The 9747-nt window shown below is 36.9% G+C and overlaps 1 protein-coding gene across 1 annotated transcript in view; it reads right to left on the bottom strand.

Moving 5' to 3' along the window:
• Positions 1 to 9747, bottom strand: part of LOC107668868 (protein O-GlcNAcase-like) — a 22087-nt gene that overhangs the window by 9042 nt on the left and 3298 nt on the right. Inside the window, exons 2-5 of the mRNA XM_016460913.1 lie at positions 6582 to 6633; positions 2788 to 2885; positions 2014 to 2144; positions 1709 to 1880 (exon numbers count right to left, since the gene is read on the bottom strand). Coding sequence (XP_016316399.1) covers positions 1709 to 1880; positions 2014 to 2144; positions 2788 to 2885; positions 6582 to 6633 — 453 coding nt within the window. The remainder of the gene's footprint in view (positions 1 to 1708; positions 1881 to 2013; positions 2145 to 2787; positions 2886 to 6581; positions 6634 to 9747) is intronic.

Raw genomic sequence — 9747 nt, 5'->3', positions numbered from 1 at the left:
TATGGCAGCTTATGGAACAGTTTCCCTGTGCTTTTGAGTACAATGAGAAGTTTCTGATCAGCATCCACAACCACATCTACTCCTGTCATTATGGCAACTTCATTTGTAACAGCCAGAAGGAGAGGAAGGATCTGTGGTAATTGTCCTGTTTATTTGATGACATGAATGACAAAACTTAATTTGTTGTTAAAATTGATGGTACTGCGGATGTCAGTATTCTCTGCATCTGTTGAACATGTTTTATTGCATGTGTTTTTTTCTGTAGTATCAAAGAGAAAACTCATTCCATGTGGCTTCATTTATGGGAGAAGAAGCTGGATTTCATGAACCCTCTGTTCAAACCTGATCAGAGCCAGAATCAGGGACTTCTAAGGCCCAGTACTGCCCCCTACTGTTTTAAGTATGTCAAAACATGTAAAATAGTTTTTTCTTCTCCTCTATAAAAAATAAGCGGATAGTTTGATTCTCTTTCTCGTGCATAATTTGTCTCTTTAGTCCTAAGTATCCACCTATAATACGTCAATACAGCTATTACAGAGTAACTGATATATGGTGTTTATGTTTGTTTAACTGCAAAAAATGTTTGTCTTTTCTGTGTTTAGATACTGGAGAAGACTGTATAATCGTTTTGATCGTGAGTTGCACCCACGTCAGTCTGAGCTAGATTGTCTGATGACTGTAAAAGAGGAAACGCAACAACTTGAGGAAGAGCTGGCTCTCTATGAGCAGGTAAAATGCCAGATATTTGCCTACAATGTTTATTTTTCATTGGTTTTTATAATTTGCTTTGAATCTGTTTTAAATTGGATCATCATGTTTACTTAAAGTAATAGTTCACCCAAAATTTTAAATTTACTCACCCTCAGGTCATCCAAGAAGTAGATGAGTTTGTTTTTGTTTTTTTATTGAAACGGATTTGGAGAAATTTAGCATTACATCACTTGCTCACCAATGGATCCTCTGCAGTGAATGGGTGCCGTGAGAATGAGAGTCCAAACAGCTGATAAAAGCGTCACAATAATCCACAGGTAATCCACATGACTCCAGTCCATCAAATAACATCTTGTAAAGTAAAAGCTGCATGTTTGTAATAAACAAATCCATCATTAAGGCATTTTTTACTTCAAATCGTTGCTTCCTCAAGTCTGAATCAGGAGAGAAATATATACAGATCAAGCACTGCTCATAAGCAAAAACAGTACAAAAGAGTTGTAAACAAATATGCTGGTGAATTTTGATGTGAGAGGAAAAAAGGGGATGGACTTTTTCACTGGAGGAGGAATTAGTATAGATTATGGATTTATGGATTATGGATATTTTGGCCAGAAGCTGTAGTTTAAAGTTAGATACCTCAATGATGGATTTGTTTCTTACACACAGATGTTAATTGATGGACTGGAGACATGTGAATTACTTGTGGATTACTGTGATATTTTTATCAGCTGTTTGGGCTCTCATTCTGATGGCACCCATTCACTGCAGAGGATCCATTGATGAGTAAGTGATGTAATGCTACATTTCTCCAAATCTGTTTTGATGTCGAAACAAACTCATGTACACATTGGACAGCCTAAGAGTGAATACATTTTTAGCCAATTTTAATTTTTGAAGTATTCCTTTAAGGTATCATTAAGTAAATGTGTCACTCCATTAAACAGAATTTTATTCTGTAATGAACTAGGCTTGATATATTTATGCATTAGTTTACCAGTGGGACAGAATAGGAAGACAGGTGGTTCCCCCAGGAAATGGAAGATCTCATTGGCCACAGTGACCTGGGCATGAGCGAATGAGGAAAAGGCCTCTGTATCTGACTGGCACATGGAGTGATCAATGTCATCGAATAGGAGGGCAAAAGCCTGACAGCCCAGGTCTGACACCTAGTGGTGAAATTAAAGAAAATAAGGTGTTCATGAACACATTCTCGTCAAACAGTACAACGGTTGTGCAAATGTGCTTTGATCACAAGAAAGCAAGATAAAAATGAGATCAAGATGAAGTGAGTTTGCTTACCTGTCTGAGTTTGCGTTTAAGCAGTGTGAGGTCCCAAGAGCTGGAGAAGACGATGTCCTGACCCGGAGAAAGAGCATATACAAATGTCAGACCCCTCGACACTGCCTCACATACCAAAGCTTTCAACTGAGCTGGACACAGTGAGAGAAAGATGGAGAGAGAATGAAAAAGTGAAAGGTTTTCAGATGTGATACGGCCCTAAAAAACAATGACAGAAATATACAAATGGGCAATGTCGCAATGAGTAAAAGCTAACATCTCAAATACAGCACCTTTACGATACTAGAATCACACTATATTATAACAATACTTATGAGTCATTATTTATTATACTGAATGCAGGCAAAAAAATTATCATTTTGTATAGTTAATTATCTGAAAAAGGCATTCTGGTTAAGATATGAAAGCCTAACACACAGCAGCAGCTCACACCAATAACCGAATGGCATATAATGGCACCTAATTTAATACAATCATGTTTGTATAATAATATGATTAGGTGCCATTTAGAAATTACAGTATATTCTTAGAAATACATCTTAACAATCTCTGCTAAGATGACCAAGGCCAAGCATTTATATTCTGATTGCTCAGATTATGTTTTCTAGATATGGATATTTTTGGCCAGTAATAATAATGAAAACCTTTAGCTTTAGATAGATAAGTTAATGAAATTAAAATAGACAGATTAAATAAACACTTTAACACCGTGCTTCTATATACTATAATCTGAATAAATATTGGGACATATACAGTGCTGTATAAAACACATACCCTCTTCCTCTGCTGAATAAACCTCCCTCCATAGTAACCTGTGCTTCAGATCATCTTTAGGACCATACAGATATGTGTTCAAATTCCACATCTGCATCCTGAAAGGGACAATCAGTATCAGTTGCATTTCAGGATTTTTAAAATGGATTTTCTATCATGTTTTGAGAATATTTTGAAAGAAGAGCACAAGACACAGCAGGGAGAAAGAGAGAGAGAGAGGCAGGCAGAAAATAGAGACATACATTGATCTTGCATCATTATAATATAAGAGGTCACATTTCCTGCAGAGAATGAGTCTGACTTTAACATCAGCAAAGGGTCGATTCCTCTGCAGAGGAAAAAAGTGAATGGTCTGCCCCTCTGTGAATTTCAACTTATTTATAAAGAAAAACTGCAGGCAGTGCAATATTTAATTGTTGTTTAAATATTAAATAAAGATCATGAATACTGCACAAAATGTGCACTATTACCAATAAAGAGTTTTAACTTGAACTTTCAAGTCCCATGGGATGATTTTTCAACCAACTCATTTTTGGGAGTCTTGAGAACTTCTTACCACGCTTTTATATTTTATTTCTGCGATTGTTTTTTAAATGGCTTTAAGATTTGATTGTTTTATCCATGCCCTATATTATTTAATTATTTAAACCCAAATCTTAAAAGGCTAAATCTATAATAAAATATTACATTTTAACAATCTACATAAGGAGTGGAGTAATCATTTTGCAATTTTCCCTTAAAAAATATTATCATAAAAAGGTTATCATAATTGGAACCAACATATCAATGTGGAGTAAATTCCACAGTGTAAAATAGCAAATAAAAAAGAAAACTAGTGTGAAAACTAGTGTTAAAAGTGTTATAGGAGAGATTATTTTCTAATACTCAACAAGACAAGTACTCTAGAGCAGTGTTTCCCAACCGGGGTGCCGGTGTTTTTTAATATTTTTAAATTGCTAACATTTTCAAAAGAGCATCTGTTGTACCGAGTATCTATACTTTTCAAATTATCATATCGAAGTTAGAAATTCAAATATTGTGACAAAATTAATTTTGTAGGGTGCCACAAATTTGTTAAAATTTCCAAAGGGTGCCGCGACTAAAAAAAGGTTGGGAAACACTGCTCTAGAGTACTATGATCTGTAAGATGACTGTTTCAGAGTGACTAAGAGGATGGGTTTCTTCCACATTAACGTCTTAATCAAGATCTCATACAAAAACTGAGTTAACTATAAATGAAATATTACATCTTTGCCTACAATAGAATGAGTGTGTCTGTGTGTCTCATGAGAAAAGCAGACTCCCTAAATAGATTGAAACTGAGTTAGTGCTTGTCTAAAATATTAAAGAACCTCCTTAAAGGTTAACCTCAAGCAAGCGTGCGCACACACTCACTCACTCACACACACAAAGCTCATTTTGGTTCTCTCCCTCGCCAACCTATTTAAAATGCTAATGCACAGATAGAATCTATCGTTCATTCTTTTTCTCCCTCTTCCTCCCCCACTTCCTTTCTCTCCTCCTTCTCTCCCTTCATCTACTGCATCAGTCGTGAAGCAGTCGCTTCACTCTCACTCAAGAGAGTGTAAAAGTTCTCATCCCCCTTCTTTCGCCTGCACTATTAATCTTTTCATCCAGGGCTTTGGAGTTTGGTCCAGTGCCTCTATCACTTGTGTGTGTGGGTGGGTAGGATACTCTCTCGCTTCTCTCCTTTCTTCCGGTGCAGATGGATTCCCACGCACTCTAATTTCTGTCATGTCTGATCCATTGTACATTAATGTAAATTCTACTGATTTGGACGTCACAACCCAGGGCATCAGTCAGAACAGGTTGAAATATATAAATAAATCAGTAATACCTTAAATAGTATGCCATATGTCGTGTTTAAAAAATGTGTTTACGAAGATGTTTAAAGACATGAATTTGTTGATGAATTATTTAGCTGTATTGCACATAAAATATTTACTTTCTATCAAAGAATAACAAATGGGAAAGAATGAATCAATCAATCACAAGCAATTATTCATTATTAATACATTTTTTAAGTTTAAGAAAATAAGAAGCTGTACTAAGCTTAAAGGAAAGAGAACTCCAGTTTTGCAGATCAAATCTACTAGTTCATGCCAGCTCACTGAGTAAAGTGTGAGCTTGTTCATTAGTGCTGCAGCAGAGAGAGGAAAACTACTTTATGGCTGAAAGGGAGCAGGGACTCAATACAGGACAGCAACAAATACTTGTTTTAAATGCTGATGTGTTAGTTTCACCACCAGGCATCTTAGCTAGATAAACCAGGAAGACCTCCTAGGTTAACCAGATTCAATTCAAGTTTATTTGTTCTGTTGGAAACCATAATGGAAACCAGCTAGACAAGCACTAAATCAGCCTGAACCATGGAAAGATGGTGTTTTCAGCAGGGATATCTCAAAAAGTTCACCTCAAAATGAACATTCTCTAAATATTTACTCACCCTCAGGCCATCCAAGATGTAGATGAGTTTGTTTCTTCACTGAAACAGATTTGGAGAAATTTAACATTACATTACTCGCTGACAAGTGGATTGTCTGCAGTGAATGGGTGCCGTGAGAATGAGAGTCCAAACAGCAGATAAAACATCACAATGGTGATGGTCCTCACTGCAGAACACAAGATCCAGGGGGCGAGGTTGGATCCAGATCCAACTCCTCCCACCTTGCATATACATCTCCACCCCTGATCCCTAACCCCACCCATCTCCACCCCCTAGATGTGGATCCAACCCCTCCCCCTGGATCTTTGTTCTGCAGTAAGGAGCTACTGCAATAATCCACAAATAATCCACATGACTCCAGTCCATCAATTCATGTCTTGTGAAGTGAAAAGCTGTGTGTTTGTAATAAATCCATTATTAAGGCATTTTAACTTTAAACCATTTCTTTTTTGCCAAAATGCCATAATCCATAATAACACTTCCTTCAGTGAAAAAGTCCATCCCCTATTGTCCCCTCACATCAAAACCCACTGACATATTTGTTTAGAACTGTTTCGGACTGTTTTTGCTAGTAAATGGTGCTTGATCTGTGCACATTTTTCTCCTGATTCAGAAGTGATGACTTAAAGAAAAAGTTAAAAACATCCTAATGATGGATTTGTTTATTACAAATATGGATTGTAGTTGTGTGGATTACTTGTGGATTATTGTGATGCTTTTATCAGCTGTTGCTCATTCTGACGGCACCCATTCACTGCATTCATTGATGTGCAAATTATGTAATGGTAAATTTCTCCAAATCTTTTGCAATAAAGAAACAAACTCATCTATTCCTTGGATGGCTTGAGGGTGAGCACATTTTCAGCAAATTGTCATTTTAGGGTGAACTATTCCTTTAAGAACATAATATGTCAAATAATAATAATTTAATAATAATAATAATATAACTTTTCCCATGCTCTTATTCAAAATGAACTTGTTCCTTGCCACTGATTTCACCATGGCTTATGTATGAAGATGTGTTAAAGTATGGCTCAGTGGAGTCATGCTGGCAGTAGTGTCCAGTCATTAGTCATAAAAAAGCCATTTGTCTCTCTGCCTACACAACTTTACACTTCTGCAAGGCACCAGCTGCACTGTGCCATACTGTACTGCTCTGATACCACAATGTTGTCAACATGATCCGAAAAAATATCCCATTCTACATTACATACTGTAACACCTATAAAATGTATTATTTTGTGTCCCTTTAGTAATACAAATGCATATAAAGAGCAATCTCATCATCCCATTTAACAGTGTGTGTATTCGCTGATCCCATACTCACCACTGAAATAGTACCTTCCTTTGTTCCATTGACCAGGGTCTCCCATAGAAACCTAAGGAGTAGAATATACAGATATAACACATATATAACACATGCAGACACACACGTGATTATTTTTCTCCGTTTACACAAGGCAGCATTTCATAACCATCACAAAGCTTCAGTATTTCTGATCTCTTTCACCTCCTCTTCACTGCAACCCACTCAAAACAGCCAGATTTTGGGCAGACTCTGAATTATGGGCTTGGTGCTTTCATACTATACTGGACCAGTTACTGTATACAATATCAGTCAGGGCCATCGCCAGGGGTGAGCACTGAGAAGCAGTGCAAGATTATATGTATCAAAGCTTTGTTTGAAGCACTCTGTGAACTGCATAGTTTTTAGAGTTGTCTATACAAAGTCTATACCTATATTCTGCTATTTTTACTGTGTTTCCAGTACAACTTTTCACTGAGACTGCCATGGCACTACTTAAATTCACTCTGAATATCGTGTGGCTGGTCATTATATATTTATATATAATTTCATATATATAATATATTTAATATTTATTAAATTATTGTAGCATTAAAAACAAGTTAATCATCTTACATCCATATCCACAATTCATCCATCACATTCAATAGATTTTTTTTTTTACTTTCAAAAACTTTATAGAATTTGGCACTGACAGTGTTTGCGACCGCTCATCATTATGCTATTCTAGCATTCTAGGATTAGATTTTGCTGCATTAGTGGTTGGTTATTATTTATTATTCATGCTGGCTGCCATGCTGATGGAAAAACAAACCACACATATATTCCTGCTTGATTCACTTTAGTAATTATGAATATGATGTGACAGGCCCTATTGGTATATAAATCAATAACAATACCAATAACAAATTTACATACATTTATATGGAAAGATTTTGTATAGAATGTATGGCTCTGGCCATCAGCCTGAGAACATTTAGAAACTCAATGTATTTCTTACTTAACAGCAGTCTGGCTTTACTAACATGTTCTAATGTAGTTATTGCTGGTGTGGTTCTTCAAGTCAAGAAGTCCATTTTTATTTGTATAGCGCTTTTTACAATATAAATTGGCTGCATATACAAAATCGCATACTGTTTAGTAGGTACTTAATTTTGTTTGAAACTTAAAGTGAAAGTTCACCCAAAAATTAAAATTACCCTATGATTTACTCACCCTCAAGCCATTATATATAACTTTTTTCTTCTTTCAGACGAATACAGTCGGAGTTATATTAAGAAATTTCCTAGCTTTATAATGGCAGTAAATGGGGGTTGAGATTTTGAAGCCCAAAAAAGTGCGTCCATCCATCATAAAAAGTACCCCACACGGCTCAGGGGGGTTAATAAAGGTCTTCTGAAGTGAATCAATGCATTTGTGTAAGTAAAACATCCATATTTAAAACTTTATAAACCATAATCTATAGCTTACTCACGCTAACTGTTGCACGCGTGTTCACTAGAGAGTGGCATTCCAGCGGATGATGTAGGATGTCGGATGTAGGCGCTAAAGCTCTGGTGAGAATATGCTAGTCTCACGAGAACCAAGTTTTGTTTACAGCAAAGGAAAACCAGTCTCCTCTTGGCTTATATTGAAATCCTCTGACATTTTTCTTTACAAATCCTCGTTTTGTACTTCTACTTCATGATCGGTGTTTTGTTTTGCTCTCTCCTCTACACTTCCACGTTCGTCACTTCTCACCGGAGCTTATGCTATGCCTACGTCATACGCTGGAATGCCACTCTCTCCTGAACACCCATATGATAGTTAGCGGAAACTATAGAGATTACGGTTTTAAATATGGATATTTTTCTTACAAAAACGCATCGCTTTGCTTCAGAAGGCCTTTATTAACCCCTTGGAGCCATGTGGAGCGCTTTTTATAATTGAACCTAAAAATCTCAACTCGCTGCCATTATAAAGCTTGGAAGAGCCAGGACATTTTTTAATATAACTCCGATAGTATTCATCTGAAAAGAATAAAGTCATATACACCTGGCTTGAGGGTGAGTAGGGGTAGGGTCATTTTAATTTTTTGGTGAACTATCACTTTTAACTTCATGACTGTTAAAAAGTACTGTATGTTATATATAGTATGAATATGGAAAGTATGATTGAAATTTGGATATACTACATTTGTCATGTTTTTACTGTCACATAAAAAATCAGTTGCGGTGCTTCACTGCCATTCACAACTCCTCTCCCATGATGCTCTCTAGTGTCTAGTGTCAGGCACTTTTCCAATACTATGAATTCTAGGCCTAATGGTTAGAGAGTTGGACTTGTAACCCAAGGGACGTGGGTTTGAGTCTTGGTACCGGCAGGGATTGTAGGTGGGGGAGTGTAGCAAAAATGTGCCGCAACAAAAATGGCTGCCCACTGCTCCAGGTGTGTGTTCACTACTCACTGCTGTGTGCACTTGGATGGGTTAAATGCAGAGCACAAATTCTGAGAATGGGACACCATACTTGGCTACACGTCACTTTCACTTTCATTCTAAATACACAACTGTTTCAAGGCAACTTTACAGAAAAACATGATATTAATGTTTATGATCTTCCTATTTTCATGTGTTATAGATGCATTTAAAGGCACAATATGTAATTTTCGCCGCTAGAGGGCGCGTATTCAAAATAAACAAAGAAACAAAGGTGTAGTTTGATGACGCTGTGACTGAGTGTGGAATCATGGGAGTTGTCGTCTTCATCCCCACAGCTGATGCAATCTGACGGGACTCGGGCAGAAATCATGTTCATGGATGAGCTAATGATTTATTAACGTAGTAGAATGAAGCAGGGTGAGGCTGAAAGCCGTCGAAGCGAAACGAGGCCGCTGAACGAGCGTGAAACACGGCTCGAAAGCAGCGTAGCTTTTATTATGCAACAGTCGACCGCTTCCGCTCCTTCCGGTCGTGCGTATGTGGGGAAAAAAAGCAGCATTGTTTTATCATACTGGATACATTTGAAAGTTCTGTTATAATGCTACTCTGTGCAGTCGTCACCTGTCTATTAAAACACGTAAAATATTAAAGCGTCTTTGGTGTTTCCATGTTTTCTACAAAACAAAACTCGAGAATTCGAGGGGTTATGACGTCCATAGTAATGACACTACGGACACGGTCCGTGTCACTAGTTAAAATTACTTATTT

Source organism: Sinocyclocheilus anshuiensis, unplaced genomic scaffold (assembly GCF_001515605.1).
Source record: "Sinocyclocheilus anshuiensis isolate Anshui unplaced genomic scaffold, SAMN03320099.WGS_v1.1 scaffold337, whole genome shotgun sequence".
Lineage (NCBI taxonomy): Eukaryota > Metazoa > Chordata > Actinopteri > Cypriniformes > Cyprinidae > Sinocyclocheilus > Sinocyclocheilus anshuiensis.
This window is presented reverse-complemented; position numbering and strand designations above follow the sequence as displayed.